The following is a 23208-nucleotide window of genomic DNA, read 5'->3' as shown; positions in this document are numbered from 1 at the left end:
TATGTCTTGAGGCTAAAATTTTTATTTTTAATTGTTGGTAATTTTTACTTAGTCTACAATGAATAACCTTCAAAAAGAAGGTAAAATTTATTTAGAAACCTTTGATTTCTATTAAAAATTGTAAGTACTTTTAAGTATGAAGTTTGTATTACTCCACTACGGCGAAGCGATAAGGATGGTGTGATTTCACCCCTATATCTATGTATGTAGGATACTTTTTCTAAGCTGGGGATATTATTCAGTTTATTAGTAAATAAAACACAAAACCTAGATATATATATTTTTAATTATACAATGTTCATGTTTCTTTTAATTACATTTTTGTTTTATCTTTCTAAATAATTTGTCCTTATTTGATAAATATATTTACATGATTTAATATTTAGTTAGGCTTAGACCTTATTATAATAAAATAATACATGATTTCTTATTATCTCAATGAGAGTTCATCTGTATGTCTTTTTAGTTAAATTGTCTAAAACATACATGGCACCAGGCACGAGATAACTCTCAGAGTACAAATTTTTTAAACTTATTATTAGATTTCTTTTATCAATTTTTTGGAGTTCACTTAATGACTGCCTGGTTTTAGGAGTCATATATGGTAGTAATAGGCAGCCTAAGCCTAAACATTTACACCTAACACAGTTTTTCCATATTTCAATTAAATCTTCATCTTTAATTACTGGGCACACTGGTAATAAATTTAAGGATTTAAGGCATTGCGATTTTTGACGATCAGTGATGGGGTAATCTGCTCGTTGAAAAGGAGACAAAATGATAGCTCGCCATGCTGTATATATAATGTTATCGGGTGAATGTTGGATTTTCAACAACAAAGGAATCATATCTTCGATTAGAGAAGCTCGCAACAGCATAGGTATAGCTTGGCGTATAATTTGTACATTTCCAAATCTATGTGCTAATTCACCTACTATTTTTAAACTATCTACACTATTTCCCGAAACTTGCAATAGCTGGTTAAGAGCGAGTGTTTTATTTTGCATAAAAGTCGCAACAACCCAAGGCATATCAATTTTCTCTAGATATACAATATATAAAAGTTCTAATAAATATTTCCAAAGCACACCTCGTTCCCGATTACTGACTTTGATGGCAGTATCCGGTTCAACTACGCTCATCAAACATTGTAGAGCTCTCAATTGTTTGCATTTGTTATAGTCACTATCATCGTCGAATGCGATTCTAGATAAATAAATAGCCCCCATTTTTGAACAAGTTGCTTTCAAAATATATTTTGCCGTGATTAAATCTTTAGTATCTAACCCAGGTGAATTGTCCTTTTCTTTTTGTCTCTTATCAAGAATATTCTCTAATAGCTGGATTCTGATTGAGCTTATGTTAATATTATTTTTGTCAGCTATTTCATTGGCTGCGCGATTTATGTCGTATCGAGTTATTTTATCAATAAAATCAGGATGAAGATACAATGCGTGGATGAGTTGAACAGGCTCGGATGAAAGACGTAAAAGTTCTTCACGGGCCCAATTAATCTTGTACAATACATGTCTCGTAGAAAGTGTAGAATGAAGCCTCTCCATTTGTCTAACAGCACGATTACCAGGCTGAATTGTGGCCCAACGCTGTGAAAACTGGTAGCAAAGTTGAGCAGCTGCAACTTGATCAGCTCCTCTAGTGCATCCTTGAAGAACATAAAATAGACAAGCACCTGCCCATTCCATGTTAGCGATATATCTCACACAACGGTGTGCAGTCCGAAGCAGAGGCTCTTCTCGTGATGTTAATCGCCATGGCTCATTATCTTTGGAGTCAGTATCATTGCTTTCGTATCTTTTACGAGAAGTCATTGTTTGTTTTACTGCATTGCTGCATATCATATCCCTTGCTGTTTGTAAATCACCATCAAGGGAAAGCAAAGCAACAACTGGTAACCAGGCTTCATATGTTTCTAGTGTAATCTCAGATTTTAAATTTGACCACATATCATCTCGCATAAATAGATGAAAAGGTAGACGATAGTGACCGATTTCGGGAAACATGCCTTTAACGGAAAAAAGTTCGTATTCATATTGCTTTGGAGTACTTCTTCTTTTATATTCCTTTAAAAACTGTAGTAAATAATATTCTCTTATTACTTTTGATTCAGCAGGCGTCGAGAAAATTAATTGATATATGCATAGGTATATTTCATAATAATAAGGGTTAATAGATATAAGACATCCATGTATTATAACTTCACCATTTTTCCAAAAATCATTTAAAACATCCTTCAAAAATTCCTTATCTTCAATACTTTGCCAAAGTATAAAACATTTTGATGTTAAATATGATACATCATGTTCCGTGATTATTTCACGATTACCTAGATCATTTTCATATATCTTATACTTCAACTCCCAATTTACCAGTACAGATATTAGTAATAGAGAGAAGCCGTCGTTTTTAGGAATATTTAGTGTATGACATAGGTCAATGAGTCTATCGTATGGTGTCTGTGGATAATGTCTTAATATATAAAATAGTAGAACCTTTGCATCCCATGTTTCCTCAGTGTTTTCCGGTAATGCAATTTCTGATAAATTAATATTAAATTTAGATTTTAGTGTATATTGCGGTGGGTAGGATAAATTACTCCCCGGTAAAATATTTTCAAGCTCAAATGTGCGACGAATAATAGGCGAAGAAAGATAATGCATTGCAGCGGGGGGTATTGATTCTGATTGGCCTCTTAATAACTCTAAGATCCAAATTTTATCTTCAATTACATCAGTGTTTTTTAGGATAAGTAGTAAGCATGTGACTAAAATTTGATCTATATCTTGAGAGGCAACAACTTTTGTAACGAGTTTTTTAACGACCTTCTCTCTTACTTTATTAAACTCATCACATAGTGTTCTTTCTGAATTTAAAGTGTTGTGGATGATATTTGAAAATATTCTAAATGGTATAAAATCGCTCTTCGTTAATATATCAGAGACATCAGATTCTGAAAAGTCATTTGAAGCAATAGTGGTGTAGAAATTGATCAAATCATTCAGGCCGTTGATTGACGACATCGGTAAAAATATGTATTGAAACTTCCATGCCAAAGAAAGATTTTTCAAAATTACACTAGAATTTAATAACGCGTTTAACATTGACAGGCATTTTAACAAATGGTGCAGATATTCTTCATCACAACAAGACACTACCTCCGAAAGTATATTATAAGACTCTATCAAGTCAGCCGAGTTACGTTCATCTTTATATTGAGACAAATTAGTTTTATTAGTTCCAGATCTTGAATCTCCCAATAGTATTAAGCTTTCAACTAAAATTTTTGCGCTACGACTTGAAGAACTTCGACGCAGTAAGGATATAAGTTTCGATTGTTGATAGATTTCTCTGCTCATCAACTGGGATATACATCTTCCTCGCCCAGAACTTGATGTTATTTCTTCTCCATCATTAAACATTTTTAATTCGTTTTTGCGATTTTTATTACTAAATATGGTATTTATACTCAATTTAATATTATATGAATTTTTAAGATAGTATAGATTATCAATGCGATTTATCATTATTTTATCTAATAATAAAGATCCTTTAAGAAAGTCAATATAATTTCTTTCCAATTGCGGATTTGTAGTTACACCAGTAATAATTTGCTCATATTTGTTTTGCATTGTCTTAATTAAAATTTTTTGGCTTCTATTACAAAGACTTTTTAAATATTCCAATGCCAATTTTGTTTCACTATTTCGCAAACATTTATCGATGTATAAACTATTGGCATAAAGAGACAAATTAGTTAAGATGGTTGTAATTACTTTTAAATCATCCAAATCTACTATGGAATTATTGATTAATTTATGAATTACTAATGTGTAATCAGTACAAGTTAAAGGAAAATTGTATTTCTTCAAAATAACTTTGATTTTTGCATAATTTAACTCTTTGTATATTTCATTTGCGAGATTACGATCAGTATCAGTAATAGTAAAATCAGTATGAGTTAAGGCAGCTGCTGTGGTAGCTATGGTCAACACAATTGGATTCCATGGAACATCTAACAATTTTAGCACATTTAAAAGGCATTCAAGTCTGTTGTTAGGGTAATGAAAAGCACTTAACAATATCTTAAAACGCTGTCCATCCACACTGCCTCCACTACTAGCAGCTTCACTCTCTATAAATGAACGTAATGTGTCATCTATTTCTAGAAAATGTCGAGAAGCATATGTTGGTAAGCTTTCTTGCAGAAAAGCTTCAAGATCTTCTGTATAGCATCGCCTTAACATAATGAGTGCAATTTCAGAAGGACTTTGTGAACTAAATTCACTTAGTAACATGTTGATTTTATATTTTTCTTTTAGTTCTAACACATAGTTTATGTGATCCTTTATTACATCGAGATCATCAATGGAAATAGGTCTAATACATATAGTTTTAATCGATGTTTCTAAAACTTCTACTATTGCCGAAATGAATTTGAGACCAATTTTTGGCCAATAAGTCGACTGTTCTAACAAAAATACTCTCTCTGTAGTCCACTTAACAAAGAGATCAATATAAAATGGATTTTGATCTAAAAGAGGGGGAACAAAGTTTCGGAACCAAATTACAAGTGCACCCATTTTGATATTTAACGGTATAGCATTTAAAACAAGAGTTACTTCATCTGCTCTTGGTGTTGGTTTTATTTCAGAATATTTTATCCAACATATGGATGCTAAATCCAAATCAGACTTTGATATAAATGTTACACAAAGTTGAATAAAATCCATTTCAAATATATTTACATCATCATAATAACTCCCTCCTCTAAACTGGACATATTCTAATAAATCTGTCTTAATTATTACATCACAAATGTGTTCAATTAATATCTCATCTTCGGTAGAACAAATCCGTTTTTGTAGTTGATATAAAATTGCTTTGTACATTAGATTTTTGTGACAAAGCTTTGAAGCTGTGATTATGAGATGGCTGAAGTCTTCAATATCATTAAATAATACTTGTAACTGTGGAAGTACCTGGTTGGGTGCAGTATTGTGAATAATTGCATCCTCAACTAATGATTTCAATTGCAACTTGAGTGTTTCTTGAGATGATAAGTTCTTTTTCTGATTATTTGATAAATCATCTTTTTGATTGTCAGTGTACTCAGAAATTGAAGCATGGTATATTCCTATCTGAAATTTACAAATTTGTTTTAAAAGATATGTGAAAAATTATTACCAAATCCATCATTTAGATTCATTTTGTAGAGTATAAATATATTTATAGCATTATAGTAATTGGGTAGTTTATTATTAAAATAAAAATAAGTAAAAGTAAAACAAAAGATTGTAAAGTAATTACTTTGTACAGATTAGAAAAAATATAGTAAATATTGAATTACCTCATCTTTTGTCCATGTAATATAATAAAAAATATCATCATTAGCTGCCAGTGGATAAAAATGATCATTACTCTCGAATTTGTAAACTAAATCAAAATGTTGGTTTAGAATCCACATATTCACATCATCACATATAACATTCATATCATTCCACTGAGCGACATGCTGCAACTCGGCGTTGATATTCATTACATCCAACAGACCTGAAGCATTACATTTGACCACAAGTTTTCCTTCAGCTATGTACGTATTGGTTTCTTTTTCAAAGTTATTGACACAAATATTTGTATTAATCGACAAAGGAGATTTTTCAAAAGAGACAGTGATTTGGTTTGTACCCTTACAAAACTCTTCTTCCAAGGTTTGATCAATTAAAGGGGAACAAAGACGTTCACCGCTTTCACTGACGAAGATTAAATCGGAGTTCTGGATTATGAATCTTTGAATTTTATAGTTAGCTAAGCTGTTGCACTGCACTTCTATTATAGAATTATTTTTAATATTTATAACATAAATTTCGCCAGACAGTAGCACCAACCATAAATGGTGCCCATGTAAAATATAGTTCGTAAGTTCTATTTGAAATGAGTGTACATCATTTATATTTCCAGGTTTTGTAATATCACAAATACGAACAATTGTTTTTTCTTCAAATATCACAACTTTAGGAAAAGCTAATTCCGCTCTAATATTGCTTAATGTCTTTGTAGGTTCAATCTTCTGCAAACATTTTTGTATGATAGTCATAATTAGGACTAATATTAAACGTCTTATTAGTTTTAGTTTTAAAATCACTGCTCTTAATTATTTATTCTACCTAATATGAAACTTAGTTAACGGAAAGTAAAATTTAAATTTTAAACGTTTTGTTTTGACTGTACCAACCAACTGTATTCTTTGATTTATTTGTCAAATGAACATAGCCATTAGCCGAGTTGTGTTTGGTGTTACCACATTCAGTTTCCACCAAGTAAGTTGTTTCCTGTGACTTAAGCAAATATTTAATTTCTCCATATTTAAACTTTAAATATGGTGTAATATAAATTTTCAAAATAATCGAAATTATGAAATTTAATGATTTAATGTCATTTTGTAACTCTTTAGACGATTCTTTTGTCCTATTTTTTTTGTTATATTTTTCTGTTTTGGCCCTTGATTTTATTTACCTGTACCTACTTTTAAAATAATAATAAAGCTGTATTTGCCTTAAACAGTATTTTGCCCAGAATGTGATTTTTATGTTTTAATTTAAATTTTAATAGATACGCTATTAGCTAGTCCTAACAAATAAAAAAAAATACTGTATCTCGTAAAAAAAGAGGAAAAAAGCGATAATTGTCGTGGGACATCGGATTGGAACTAAATTGCATTTGCAATTTCGCGTATAATGTATTACATAACAGACACATATTAAGATTGGCGGACTAAGAGGGGCGTGGAAGGGGCGGCTCACCCCGGGCCTCCAGTCTTGGAGGGCCCCAAAACCTGCGTTTTCCTGATCAAGTCCTAAACAAGTATTTAAAAATAATTCACTCTTGTACGCCTACATTTACATTCACTACATTCTATTAACGTCGAAAAATAAACATTGGCTCATTTAAAATATATTAAAAAGGATTTAGTTTATGTTTAATAGTTTATTAGTGTGTACTTACTGATATTTTCGCAAACGGGTAAGACTCTTTTCAAATTAACATAAATACTCATTTATACACAAATGTAAACTAAATAAAAAAGCTTGTAAAAATACTTTTTTTTTAAAGCCTCATTCAGCTTTGCCCTCCCGGGCTTCTGACGGGCTTAGTCCGAAATTAACAACGCTTGAGCATAATTAAATGACAATGACAAACATCCAGAGTGAATGAAAGCAAAAAAAGTATAAATATTTTTTTTGTAAATACTATAAAAACTGTATACATGACGTCACGTGACGATTTCTACCAGGCTTTTACGCGGCATAAGTAATCCTAAAAAAATGTAAAAGAACTTCGTTCCAAAGTGAAAACGAATCAGTAGGGCCGTTATAAATCTTTAGAACAGCGGAGTAGGGGCGGCTGATAATACTAGAACCACTAGATCTAGATGTTTGCCGAGCGTGCATTGACTTTGATAATTATGTAATTATTTCAGTTATTTCATATGGCAAGCAAATTATAAAAGAAAAAATATATAGCATATTTAAATTGGTATTCTATAATCTTTCTCTATAAATAAATATTTATATATAATAACACGTAACCGTTACTTACAATAATACTAAAATTACAAATAATATTAATATACCTATCTAGTCATCGTCGGGATTTCAGGGCGCCTACTTTTTCAAAGATTTCAAAGCTGTTGTGTGCAGCGTAGGCAACTGCCTACACAGCCTAAAGATAACCTGGCCCTCAGCCCGAATTGGATCAGCGTGGTGGAATAAGGGAGCCTTTGCTCAGTATTTTTATTATTTTAGCCATTACCTGAATTACTGTGTTTCGGCCAATTGCTTTTTTATGTAAAACATATAGTAGCGAGCCTTGGGTGTAATACAACTCGTATGCAGTACGTTTGTGAATACATACCACGAATATTGTTTCTAATAAATAATACTTCGTTAATAATAAAAAATACATATTTATTTTATTGACTAAATTTATGATTAAACTTATGTAGCGTAGCGTTATATTAACAAATTATTTGAATAGTTATCAATTTGAGATTTCGTGACCACCATATTTTTTTAAAATCTTTATAAAAAGCTTTTGGATATGCCTTTTTAACTTGATAGGTATATGGTATGGTACCTACATAATAATAAATTGATATTATGATTCTGTTAAGTGGAGGATACCTTTTAATCGGCCATACATGTGTAATTTATTTCAAAAAGAAGTAAAACAAATAAATATACAAATTGAATAATATAATTTATTTTTTTACACATTTATATATAATGTCGCAGAATACTGCAAAAGCAACGTATGCAACACAACAAAATAATATTTAAGGTTATTGTCTTAATTATAAAATGATTATATCATAGGTGTTTTTGGGTGAGATCACAGTTAATATAACTGTGTCATTACTTATCTGAAACAACAAAACGCAAACAATACACATAATTAATTGTTCATGTACATTAACTACGTATATATTTATAAAAACACATGCCTTTAAATAATAAAGACAATAAATGCTACAGATTACTATTTATACGAGTACATATTCTATTTACCGCTTAGTTACTAACTTTATTATATAAATTGGACTGTAAATTTACCAAAACAGTATAGAATTTTCATATATCTTTGAGATATTATTGTACGATGTAGAAACTTGCCGTTCTTCGTTCAAGTTATATATTAAGATCAACCTTAAGGCACTGATTTCACTTTGATTTCTTTTTGCACATACTAGTTTACTAACAAAAGTTTTTTTTAAAAACAGAGTTGGTATATATTATAATATAGGTACAATGTGATTGTAAATAGCTTAAGAAAATATAAGAATATATATATGTCTATATATATAACTTGCCTTTATGAATGAACAAAAATATTGCGTAAATATTTTACGAACAATAAATATAATTCTTAATGCTAATAATAGTAATAACGTAAGTTCATAACTGAATCTATACTAGCTGCTAACACACTGTTGTGATTGACTATAATTATTTATAAGCAAAATATCATTAACTGTATAACATCTAGATGAAACAAATATTGTTTCAAAAATGTCTTTGCATTCCATAGGCGTACAGAGAATTAATTAAAGATGAAGACGGAATCAATGTAAGATCTGTATCTGTTTGTCTTTTATGATAACACGATATCCCGACCTTATGCAAATCTAACAACGTCTACGGATCTGTCACGGGCACTATGTGAAAGTTTTTACTTTGCGATAGTTAGTTGCCACCGTAATCGCGTAACTCTCGATTGCCGAGGGGGAGAGTGGGCCGATAGTTATGAAGCAGTTCCATTGCTTCAACTCCGCACGACGCTTCGCCACATCTTAATTTTCTCATTAACGCTAACTGAAATTAAAAACAAACCGATGTTAGAAATACAAAAAATATATCAAATTGTTCTTGTTCTCATGGCTTAAGTTCTTGATTAATATTTCATTATTGAAGTGATAACTTCTTTTCTCCTATAAGACCGAAGTAAACCGTTTCGTTACGTAGTACGTTACGGTGCCAATCTGTCTGGCTTTCTTTTCTCTAAGCACTAAGCAGCCGTAAGTAAGCTTGTCCTTTCTCACTCTAGCCCGCAGCGCTAGCCTCATTTCGGTCAGTTAAAGTTATCACCTCGGTCAGGCGTCCCGAGACGCACACGTATTTATTAATATATAACACTATTCCACAAAACGATTTATATCAACTTTTAATTAACCAAAGTTCCGATAGTAGCTTCATCGATGTTCAAATTGTCATTTTTTCGAAAATCCATGCTGAATATTAGAGATTATTATTTAAGCTGTCGACAATATTCCGTCTATATTGCCTCAATTAAATGTCAAATTTTGTTTATTTGGCTTTTGTCCTCTTGTGGTCGAAATAAACTATATATAGATAATACCTATATTAATTCATAGCGTGGTTCTTAGCGTTATATTATGCGGTCTATAATTTTAACTTATAGCTTTCAGGTATATAATTAGCTGGTACTTTATTAGTAAATCATAAGCAAAATATACCTCTTATAAAATCAGAATAGTTTTATTCTGAGATTAGCGCGTTCAAACAAGCACATGATTTCTACAGCGTTATTATAAGTTAGGAATATGATTATTAGTAAATAGTAGTAAAATTGTCTATGCCTAATTATCATTGTCTTTTATTAGTTAATAATAAACATAATAATAACTTTATAGTGATAATAACACAACATACTTTATTAGATAGTATATTTATTAGTCTGGTCTCCCCAGTGGGTTTTGCTCATGTCATTATGTTATTACAATTAATTGTTGAGGTGAAAAAATATTGGCATGTTTGGTTTTATATTTTATAGGATTCATTTATCAGTTTAGTGAAACCAAACGTTAACAAAAATGGGGTTTTGACAATTGACGTCTTTGTTAATATTCAAGAAAAGATTCCTTATTTCTGCAAGAAATCGTAATTTTATTTAATTCACATTTTCTTAGAACCACGATAATTATTCCTCCTAATGATATCGTTAATGACGCGGTAAAATATAATCTAAATTGTTTAAAGCGTAACGAATGAAATTTTAAATTTGTCAAGGTTATAACTTTTTATTTAAAAATGTGCGTTTTACCTATTGACGACGTCAACACTTGCTAACAAAACTGTTTTAATACAGTAAACTATACATGGCTAACTGTTTGAAGAAAAAGGCTAATGTTGTTAATTTATTCTTATCAATTTAATTTTAAAATTACCTGTTCAGCAGAAACTTGTACCGGTTCCTTAAACAGAATCCAAGTGACGGATTCTGTGCATGGCGGTGTCGTCAGCGAGCCGGGGTATGTCCAGTAAGCGACGCGCGGGGGAAGCAGGTTAGCGGGATTCAGGGGTTCAGAGAATGTTACTTTATCGCCTTTGTGTTGGATGTATGGCAGCAACTTCACCACCTTATCTAGCTCGTGATGCTTGGACCCAACCTGAAATTATAAATATTTATTTAAATATACATTTCTTTGTACATTATAATATAAAGATAAATTTTTAAAGTAACTAACTACCTTAATAACGCCTCTTTAACTCTTGTTTTTATTAGTTTATAGCGTTATATACTTTATTGATATGTAATTTTTTATTTGAATGCAGAACGCGTAGCAGTGAAAGTTACTTTAAAAGCAGTTTTTGCTGTTGCATAAAGAAGGTACTAACACTACCATTATTATTGTCAGTACACTCCCACCCTCTCTCTAGGACGGATAACAAATATACTCCTTATTTAATTAAACACATTGCGCTATTTAATTCAACACTTTATAAATGAATGCTACCCAGTTAATATCAATGAAACTAAAAAGTTCTTTACATTTTCATGTTATGCAAACTACAACAAAAGGCACAACTATTATATTAAGATAAAATAAAAGTGCGTTAGGCATACATTGTTGGTGATTAGATACACCTGGTAATCATGAATTAACGTTACTGTCTAAGTAACAGCGGAGGTTTAATCGATAAGTAAAGCAAATAACTGTTATATAATTTCGTTTTAGAAATAGTCTGCATGTCGTTAATGTCTTACTAGCCAGTGTAAAAGACTTAATATGCTTATCTATAATATACATGGTAAGACAAACTGCCTCCTCACAATTACATCTTGTTAGAATGCGTGTTGTGTATGGGTGACTCTACTACAATCCAATATAAACAAATACACAGTTATATCATCTTAAATACTTTTAAAAGGATTGCACCATAAGGCTTCTTAAATATATATTTCCTTTGTCTAACAATATGAGTTGGTATATTTGTTCCATATAATTGGTAATTTATTGCCATAAGACATATGAGTATTTCAAGAAACATTGTCTCATCAATCTTGGAGAAAAGATGTATATATTAAAATATGTACTAAAATAAATAATATTTTACAAAAGGCGGACTTAATTCCAACTATTCGGTATACGGTATACGTTATTCTCCGCTGGTCGACATTTGGGCTAGTCAGATTTCACACGTTGTTAGTATTACTAAACTATCGTTAAGGCAATAAATCGTAGAATATTATTATGTATGTTCGATATTTATGTTTGTAATTAATCCTTAATAATATTCTTGTAATTCTTAATTTCAAATAATCCTTTTGCTTCCTTTTTAAAAATGAATCCAAAAATATGACGCACGGCAACGTGGAGAAAGTAGTTCATGGAACGGAGAGAGCTGTATAAAAGTGGTACGATTATATCCGAACGATATTTATATGAGATGTAAAATGCGATTACATTGAATTGACTGCGTAAGTCGGATGTTCACAATCATCGTGACGATTCAGTAAGTTGGTTCAATGCACTAGTTCAAACGATGGCATTAAATAATCTATATATCGCCTCATATTCGAAACACAAAAAAGTTTTAAATAATTTCTAAAACGTAAAAAATATTTAGAACCATCGAGATTTGAGTAAATACAATTATTAACATTAATAATGAACTGATTTCCAAATGAAGTTTCTACTCGAAGAGCTGTGTTAATCTGTTAATATCATAAAACAAAGTTTTTAGCTCTTAACTCTGGGTTGTTGTAATGGGATGCCGTTTCCATAATTATTTAGAAATATTTACTGGGAAGGGATAAAAATTAATTTAATAATAGCAGAGAGTTCTGAAGTATAAAGTATTTTGCTTTATTCGACTTGTGTCATTATGGTTAAGCTATAAAAGATACACAAAACTAACGTACTACTGAATTTAGGTCTTAAAAACGTCTACACAAAAGACTTTGGCAATACCTATTATAGACATCATATTTTTATTTTAGGCAAACTTTACTATAGTTTAATTAATATCTCACAAATTCATAATGTTAGGTTAACCTTATACGCGTTTATCTTAAGTATAAATTGCCTTTTATAATTTGCAATTTGGACAAGTAGTTTGAGTGATATTACAAGACATTTGAATAAACGGATGAAACAAAGGCGTGGGCGTGACGATGAATGAATTACAGTACGGCGGATAGATTCACTTGGTCCAATACTGATGTATCGTAATATTTGTTTACATCTAATTAAAAAAAACACATTACGTATGCCTATAGTAATAAAGATTAAATTGTATTATAAAGAAATGTAATATAAAAATGTGATATATTTTATGTACCTACCTACTCGAAAAAAGAAAATTAATTTACAGCCGGCGCGTGACGTTCTCTTCACTTAATATACTACGACATGAAAATAAAATATATAGTGCTTAAGCTTAGTTCATTATAGCTCCTTAATAGTATATAAAAAGTTGTTAAGTTGTTCTATAAATATGTCTAAATCGCAAAATATCTTACCTACTCTATAATATAGTAAGTATTAAGTATTACTCGTATATTAATGCAATTGAGTTTTTATTAAAAAAAATATTGATTTATTTCCAGTAGCAGAAAATTGGAATACAATATTATAATTAATTGGATATTTTATTAATTACATTCGATATTTATGTTTGTGGCACTTCGTGATATACTTATTTAGTAATCAGCATATTGTGATTGACTGCTTATTTTTGCCCTTTAGTTTAACCTTTTGTAGCAAAAGCGATCAATACGAATGGTAACGTAGATACTGAGAAGGATAATAATAATTGTGTAAATGACAATCAAGTGTTAAGTTTAATATGAGTTTGTTACTAAATAGGACGAAAACATGAATTTAGAGAATCTAAACTTTTTATCGCTTAGAGAAACCAGAGGCACTTTGATTCACGTATTATAACGTGAATCAAAGTGCTTCGGGTGCACATACCATTAACAATACTCCAAGAACAGCGAGTCCATCCGTTTGTCCTGCCGCCTCAGCAAAACTATTGTATTTGCTAGTATTCCAATGAACAAGGTGTAGCTCGCCGGAGAAGGCACGACCGTCCACGGTGTGCTCCGAACCTTCACCATTGACAGCACCCCAGTGACAATGCCACTGTTGGAGCTTATACACGTCTGATCCGAGTGGACCACCGCGAAGTTCTGCAAAATAGATAAATGAGACATTAGCAAAATTGTAAAAACATATATGTATGATTAAGTTTTTTGGGCTACCCTTACATTTTACACGTTTTATAAATATGTTGACATAATACACGAAAAGAGGGTCGGATCTGAGTCACCGGTAGGGGAAGTCCGTCGCGCGTCGCGCGATAGATGGAATTGCAAATTGGCTTGCACCTATTAGGATGAATTTATATTTCCATTTACACCGCCTTCGTGTTTGATTATTATTTTCATATTAAATACGATACTCAAATTAATTTAAAATTTTTGTTGGACAAGTTCTGTTGAATTTATCACTTCTGAAACCAAATAGGTGCAAATATAACTGTTAGCTAAGTAATAAAACCTATCAACCAATTACCCAAGTGAAAATATTTTGGATATGCCAGATATATTTACGATCGTAACGATGTGTGTTGACGTCACAAATAATACCACGACTTCGTTGCAGTTGTTGCTAAATTTTTAAGAAATGAAATGATCTACTAGCACGTTTCGAGGCAATTTCGTTCAATGTTTACTATTGTTTATTATTCGTTGAAATAATCTCATCTCCATATGATAGAAGCCAGAGTTTCCCTGAAACATATCTAGCATACCTTTATAAATAAGTTATAATAATTAAATAAAATAAATACCTGAGTCATAGCCGTTTTCATCGACCCGCCAGCAGTAGCCCGGGTTAACGACAGATCTTGGGTGATTGACGGAGTAGCGCCATACAAGAGGCGGAGCGCTTCCACCGCTACTGGCACGAGATGTATCTATATCGACAGGACTTTGACGGGCACCTCTGGCTTCAGGAAACTTCTCTACCCAAGTCGCTGGGCCTGAATAGGCAAAGATAAATAATTCATTAATATTGTGTAGTTTGTGACCTCTGTTTGTCAACAGATTTTCTTTTTGGTTTTGTATCAAACTTTAATGTTATCAATATAAGAAAAAAATAATTGAAACATGCAAATTTATATATTCATGTTTTCCTCAACATTTTAATAATGATAACCGACGATTTTTACCACTGATCGCTCAGTGGTAAAAATACATACATTAGTATACAAATACTTACTATTTATTAAAAGAGGTGTAAATATAATTCACCAATAAGCTAATAACAGTAAAAAAAGTAGGAATAAAGAAAACCGGTGATTGATAAATCAATTCTCTAGAATCTTGATATTTATTGCTTATATGGGACCTATTTTTATCTCTGCTTAATTACATCAGAAACCTGAATTTCATTTAGTGTACAAGGCTACACAAACAAGTCTTCTTGGTAAGTGATTTGTGGTTGACAGTACTAATCCTTACCAATAACTTTAAACATCTTGGCGACCAACATGACAAGATATGATAAGAAAGTTTAAACGGCTTACGCGAAACAAATGTAAGAAGGCGTGTCTCAATGTAAACAAGTCGACATTTTTTGCAAATACCTTACCTAATTTTTAAAATGAATGTCAGGGCGGGAGATGAATCGGATAATGACTAACATAAGTGACAGCTTGATTTATTTTATTTTATCAGATAAGACCATCACACTCGTACTAGAACAAGAGCTAATAAATCTTTATGATGATAAATTACCGGAAAATTGGTTTAGTGAAAAATAGTTATAGGGGATATTTGAGAAAAACAGATTTTCTCTCCGGTTGACGATCTGACGACGGATGTCTCGTCGGTTGTGTTGGATTTAGCGTTTCATCAGATTATGAACACGAGGGAAAAGAGTATGAGCCTGCTTAGTGCTACACAAAGCAAATTTTGTTCTCAGTTAGTTGGTTATAGCTTGAGATTGATCGCTATAGCCGAAATTAGGCCAGTAGGAGTTTATGACACACAAGTGCCTGGGCATTATGTCAACGATTCTCTTATAGCTACTGTATTATAACTATATAAATAAATATTAAGGTAATTTTGAAGTGTAGTTGACTTAGTTTAACTTATTTGTACTTCTTATAACTTGATTTTTTGTCTGTAGGTCGCTAAAATAACTCTCAAGGAGTTAATTGACGATCTATTCCAAAATGTTTTTTGGAATAGTGTTCCATGTTTCATTTGACTCAATATTGAATTCTCACGCGATAGCCCTACTTTTCAATATTATTGATATAGAAAATGTTTATAATGCTATCCAAAGCAACATACCTTCATTTAAGCTTAGACTTCATTAAGGTTTTTCTAATTAAAAGTATTCATTTTATTTCACTTTTGCATGGAATATACAAAACACACGTCTTCATAATATTATAACGAATTTAGTTACGCGTAAAATTATTAAAATCTTTCAATTGCAATGTAATAAAAATTTGTTAAAACACAAAGTGTTTAAGCCATTTTTTTGTGGGGGTGACATTGCATTAGACAGGGTCACTCAACCTTGTCGCATGATACAAACAATTATTATTATGTATGAATAGAAGGTTACCGGAGAAAAAATACGTTTTTTTTTTCATAATTACTCAGGAAATAAACAATTTAACTTTTAATTGAAAATAGAAAATTTATTTTTGGATAAATCGAATTGTAGAGTTTTTAAATACTTTTATAATTAGAATATCTTTTGATTTAAGTTTGTTTTAATAGTATTTCAGTTTGATGAACGTTTGATGAATGATTTATTCAGTATAGTACAGATACAATATTTGCAATTTCTTTTATTCATAAGTATATCTCACGCAAGCGCCTATATGACTGTATTTATACCTTTATTTTTCAAGAATATTGCTAATTTATTAATTCAACTGAATTACGCCTATCAATTTATTATAAGTAATTCTGAATGGATCGTTTTCAAATAACAACGCATTCCTCACATTTACGATGCTAACAATAATAATATACATTTACCAAAATAAGTCCTTCATTATTGGGTGTGGTGAGTAATTCAACAAATTGGGATTCGGTTTCCGATATGTTTTAGCTAGAAACATTACCTCCTTATACTTTAGTTACAAATAGACTCCAATAGTATAATTATACGTATGAATTGTATTCAATTGATACGATTTGCTGCATCGTGCACAATAAGAACACGTATCTATGCATAAGAACGTATTATATTAAGCCGTTGCAACGAAGAGTTATTTCTATTCAAAATTTATTTTCTTCATGTTGCTAATTTACATAATATGAATTAAATTGAAAAACATTTATTGTTTTTCAAATCGTAAACTTATTCATTTAGGTATATCATTTTTTAAATTAACGTGTACGAATTATTCGAGTAATTTAATATTCGAATTTTTAAGTTCTAGTCTTACTAGAAACACCAATTATTGTATATTTTATGCTCTTTATATATTTTTTGTATGTATTAGTTACCGCGATAGTGATAAAACTAATTTGTATCTTAAGACTTGAAACATTTATTATATTAGTACAATTTTTATAACTTTTAAGGGTTTATTTGACTCAAATAAATATCAAAAATAAAGTAAATACTTAAAACAATTTATTATTTATAATATATCTATACAATTAAAGGAAAAAGTAATTATTATTATTGTATATACCATTTCAGGAGTTAATGTTAATAATTTTTATGTAAATAAAGATTTTGTTATTTTTTTTATATAACGTACAAAATATATACCGAATAAAGAGTTACTTTCTTGATACATTATTTTAATTGAATTCTATTATAACGAGTTAGTTTATATAAGTAATTACTTTTTATTATTTTATCGTAAGTTTAATTTCACATGTGGCCGACGACGTACCAATAATAGCACAATGTTTTTGATATTTATTCGCGAGCTTAGACACGGCCGATAGACAATTTTGTATGATAAACGTATTTTTTTTTTCATTTAAATCATGAACCGCTACTCGCTGCGATCAGATTCGACCTCGGCCTTGTTTGTCGTTTTTTTTATCTAATTTAAAGTACTTTTGCCGTCTCTATTCCCTTTTGCGACCACTATTGTAAACATATAATGAAGATTAATATATTATGTACGAAATACAATAGTTAATTATATATATTAATAGAACGATTTATCCTGTCATTTATATAGGTATGGCTGTCTTGGATAATATTAAGTATGTAAATTAAAAGAGCATTGTTGAATAATAACTTATGATTGAACTTCAAAAGATAGTACATTTCGCTTCAATATTATTTTACAATATATTGTGAAACTAAGACTAAAACCTTGATATATATGTTACGATTAAGTACATGTACACCTTCTAATATTAACTTATAAGAGTTTTTTTATTCCGTTCAAAATTAAATATGCATTTACAAACGAAAACCGATTACTGTCGATTTCCGCGTTGGAAGTTGAACGTTTACGTCGTCGAGGTCACTACGACTTAAACTCTTTCGATTAAAGATGCATGCGCTCCCACTCAACTATACAATCAGTTTTCATTTAAGAGATCCAGTGTTTTTAAAAGTTTTACGTAAATAATAATTAAATAATTTGTGAAAGTATTCATTCAATAATAAATGAGATTGGATATTTATGTATAAACTAGTTGTCGCCCGCGGCATCGCTCGCGTTTTAAGCGGTTTGTTGGTTGTTGAAAAAAAGTAGTCCTTCCTTGGAGTTCAAGTTTGTTTCATACCAAATTTCATAAAATTCGGTTCATTGGTTTGGTAGTGAAAGAGCGACAGACAGACAGACAGAGTTACTTTCACATTTATAATATTAGTATAGAAGTATAGATTTATCAAAATTTGTTGTATTCGATTTACATAACATTGTAATTGCAATAGTGGAAAACAGTAACTACTTAGTTCCTGCTGGTTCTATTTAGTAGCATCTACATTTCGAACCGATACTAGCTTAACATTTAATATAATGCTGTATAGAGGATGATTCAAAGTAACGTATACCTATACCTACCATTTTTGATTTTGGGTCAATGATTTATTATAAATTGCGTAAGCCGATAAAACTCTACATTTAAATTTTAAATTTGAATAACTGAATGTTGAGATATGGATATTCATGTACAAAAAATTATAAATTCGTAACAAGAAATGGTTGTCTCTTTTATAGAAAATATAGTATGATAAGATTGATAACACAAGAGTATATTAATTTTATATACAGTTTTAAGAATTAAATAAGTTATATACATACAAAAAAGATCATTAGGTGTTTATGTATGTTGTAACAATATGAGGTAGTTTTACAAAATTCTAAATATAAATGCCGTTTAGTGGAAAAATATCTTATTTTAATGTTTACATTTTGTCACATAAATATATGTCTTAATGTGAGTGAGTACATGTCTACGTAGTCTACAAATTATTAGTCACGGTTGATATTTAACATACAGATAAGAGTGGATGACTTCTCTGAATACTTAGAGCACTTTATGAAAAGGATAACCGCAAAGATTTCAAAGAATAAATTACTTTTGCTTAGTATCAATAAATATAAAATATATTGCCTAGATAAATTATCTCAGTCTGCAATAGCCGAGTAGGTACCTAAAACGAGCTGAATGAAAGGCATTGTTTATTTATATAAGTTTTCCTATTCATGTTCAATCACGAATGCAATGGCAAAATAGTTTATAAAATGTAGAAGTCTTTAATATAAACAGTCTAAATATGAAGCTGCTGGGTAAAAGTCTCCTCTACTCGTTAGGCTTGGAACTTTTTCAAGCATGGTTCTACAGTGCCTATATCAACCCGGTGAACCCGGTACACATCTGATGGAATATGACTCGAGATAAGCAGGTTTCCCTACGACGCGGCGTCTACAACGAGTCAAAAATCTAAAAACCCAAATTTCATGTGTGAAAATTCAGTGTTGTTTGTGATTTGGATTCGCAAACTTGATGTTAGATGTGCGCAATCTACGCTTAGCCCAATCAACGAGCTTTAAAAAAATTAAAAATAGGGACGCACTTTGAAACTTTAAATTAATGTCAACAAAATATCGCCAAACTTAAATTGATCATGTCTTGGAATCATAACATATTTTATTGCATCATTTTTAAACAAATAAAAAGTAAAATGTTTTATGTGCCAATAGTTATGTCTTTTTTTTAAATTAGCGTCATTTTATTTTTCATGTTCAAGAAATTTGTTAAAAAGGTTATGCAATATTAAAGATGATATTACTGTTTGTTTTTATTAATACGAGCCAGACATCATAGTTAGTGGTTAGTCTAGTAATACTAGATTCGAGGTAATCACTCAGATCGAAGACATCCATATATTAGAACTAGTTATAGTGTAGCTACTTATTTTCAAATAACAAGTTATTACCAACATGCAACGCAGAGTACAAGAACTAAGTTTCTTTTGTATCCATATAGGCGTATACCCTTATGGTAGAGCGATTAGTATACATTACAGTACAGCCTTCACGGTTGTTAACTCGTAAACAAAATGTTTTTGTCAACACTTCCAATAAATTAGAGGAAAATGTTCATCAATTTATTACGTGTCTAAATTGGTAGCTTAGATACAAAAAAAAAAAAAAACGATTATCATAATAACGAAAAATACTGAATATACGAATGTTTTATTCATAGTTTGTCAATCCATTACAAACACTCTGAGAGACATTCGTGAAAATAATCACGACATTATATGAATGGAGTTTAATTATTTTTAGTAACTGTTTATAAATTACGAGCAAATATTATTTGATAATTTATATTATAAAAACGTCAATTTCAATATGGCAAACACTAGTTCTTGCTTTTTTAATTTAGTTCATCGGAGAATATGAATAAACTTCAGAGATATTTCATATTGATGTTTATTGCACAAAAACGACTATAACCATTGTCACGAAAGCGTCTTATCTTTACTGATTGTATTACCCATTCATTTAATTCAGTTAACTGTTGTGACATAGTCATCAATTCTTTGGACAGCAAGGTCAGAAATAAAAAAAATGTATACTTGCGTTTGTAAATATGACGAATGAATGTTGGTTTTATTAAAAAGGCGTTAAAAAAATACACACTGTAAATGCAAGTACACCTGGTCAAAAGCCTCTTTTGCCTTGAGGCTAAGAATTTGGAACTAATTCCACTAAGCTATTCCTTTGTAATAAATTTGTCAGAATTTCAAGAGATTGATGCAGGGCGATAATTTTTCTAACAAACTATCATTTTATCGCAATCGAATCGAAACGTAAACACTGTCGTTCAGGCGTTTTCCTATTCTACTAGCACAACGATCCAGTTGCGATTCGATCGAATTCGATCAGAATCTAATCGTATCACAACCAATATAAATAAGTAGAATTAGCCATCACTTACGATTAAATTGAGCTTTATTTTTGTGAGGAATAGTCGAAAATGGATAGGAATAGAATAGAGAACGTATCATACGTAGCCTTTATATGATAGTAGAATTGTCCCCAGATTTTGTCACGATATTTTTTTAATAAGCAGGAGTTAATAAAATTTAATTCACAAATTGAAAGCGAATGAAAACTATGAATGAAATTTCCAATATTTGAACTCGAGGCTCGATTAAGATCCCTTACATTATCAGTTTTAAAGAAGAAGATGAACATTGCAGCCATCATAAAATGTGAGTATTATTATATTCAGTATCTTAATTTATTTTGAAAATACAACATTTTCAAGATGTTAAGTATAAGAATTGGAACTAACTTACATTTTTTTTCTTCATTTTATTGCTTTTATTAAAACCAATCAAAACTGTAGGTCTAAGTTTTGTCGGTTACCGACACAGTTACTCAACAATTTAAATAGGCCATTGCTCGCTGCACGCAACTGATATTTTCGGCACTACTTCTAGTATGAAGAAAACACTTGAAATTACTGTTGTAAATTCCTTTAAAACAGCCATGCAGGTATTTTAATATTTTTGTTTATATAATGCTAAAATTACCATACGTGTTTAATTTTCGTGGGAATTTAATATTTATCATTAGCCTACACACAATCGTAGTTGAATTGCGATTCAAATTAACATCTAAACTAATACATAAGCTCATTTTTATCTATTGAGGTAAAGGATCATTTACCTTGTCTCAAATAATTCAAAATTGCATAACTTAATAGGTATCAAGAATATTTTGATGTTAGTACCTAATTACAAAGTATTTTATATATTATATTGATCTTAAAATAAATTCTAATTATCTAATGGGTAATTATTAATTTAATGTGCGTCATTATTATGTTATGATATTTTTGTTAATGAAATGAATATTTATGTAAACAAACCCGTATTATAATGCAAAGCAACAGGTGCTCTGTAAATGATACAAATTTCGACATTCATGTAAAACCCTGACAATACGTCACAGTACATGTTTTATTGTTTCTGAGTCATTATAATAAAACTTAATTACGTTGTTGCATTTTCAACTTAAATTATTTATAGCCACTTTATCACTGTGAACTAGTTATTTATCTGGGAAGTTTAAAAAATCATCTTAATGTATTTACTATTTTATTGACATTTTTTATAAAAGTAGGTGCCGTCACGTGCTTCACTGTAAACAAACCGGTTTTACAAATGCACTACAGTTTATCTTCTTTCTACAAACGATTGGAACGGGTAAACTCACCGTTTTCAATTGAGTACCCCCATTCCTGAGTCGCCATCACCGAAACTGTTTAGTATCACTGATTATTTAGTAACTGATATCGTTTATCGCGAAAAAGCCGGGTGAATGTATAAGATCGTGGTTGGGTCGTGACTGCGTGCGAGTTCGCGCAGGTCTTCGCTTTATATGAGGGTCAAGCTCAGTGCTCGAGGCGGAGGCGAGTGCGGGCGCGGACGCTTACGATGACGCGGGTTGACGAACGAGCAGTGCTGTACGAGCGCGCTCCTCTCAGCCACTGCTGACTGCGTGGCGCGTGCGCCTGCGCCGGACGTCAGTCCGCCTCATCGTCGACGACACAGCGCACTCCGCCCATCTAACTACACTTTCTAATCGTCGTAATTGCTAATTATACATATATTTATACATTATTTACTGATTAAATAATTAATGCTGTGCCAATACCATAATAATAGTAATAGTATTTATTCAATTATAATTCGGTCGGGTTGTGTTTAAATATGCAAACTGAAATGAAGGTAAGTAAACCTTATTTTAGTCTTCCTAAGTTAATTTGATAAGAAATACGGTCATACAGTATAGGTAAACTGAGCGTTAGTATAAAATTAATTTCAATATTAAATACGCTACGCTTGTGTCAAGTGTTGAA

General features: G+C 30.8%; 2 protein-coding genes across 2 annotated transcripts; both read right to left on the bottom strand.

Moving 5' to 3' along the window:
- Positions 1–325: 325 nt before the first annotated feature.
- On the bottom strand, positions 326–6258 carry LOC125067245. The gene is made up of 2 exons (XM_047675726.1): positions 5366–6258; positions 326–5156 (listed from the first exon to the last, which is right to left on the bottom strand). Exons 1-2 carry the CDS (start codon positions 6110–6112, stop codon positions 447–449), a joined length of 5457 nt encoding a protein of 1818 aa, XP_047531682.1. The 5' UTR covers positions 6113–6258; the 3' UTR covers positions 326–446.
- Positions 6259–8261: 2003 nt separating this feature from the next.
- Positions 8262–22789, bottom strand: LOC125070827 (carbonic anhydrase 1). Its single transcript, XM_047680852.1, has 6 exons — positions 22563–22789; positions 14673–14864; positions 13793–14010; positions 10760–10981; positions 9231–9386; positions 8262–9177 (listed from the first exon to the last, which is right to left on the bottom strand). The coding sequence occupies exons 1-5, from the start codon at positions 22597–22599 to the stop codon at positions 9258–9260; spliced, it is 798 nt and encodes a 265-aa protein (XP_047536808.1). The 5' UTR covers positions 22600–22789; the 3' UTR covers positions 8262–9177; positions 9231–9257.
- Positions 22790–23208: the final 419 nt, after the last annotated feature.

This window comes from Vanessa atalanta, chromosome 1, assembly GCF_905147765.1.
Source record: "Vanessa atalanta chromosome 1, ilVanAtal1.2, whole genome shotgun sequence".
Classification (NCBI taxonomy): domain Eukaryota; kingdom Metazoa; phylum Arthropoda; class Insecta; order Lepidoptera; family Nymphalidae; genus Vanessa; species Vanessa atalanta.
This window is presented reverse-complemented; position numbering and strand designations above follow the sequence as displayed.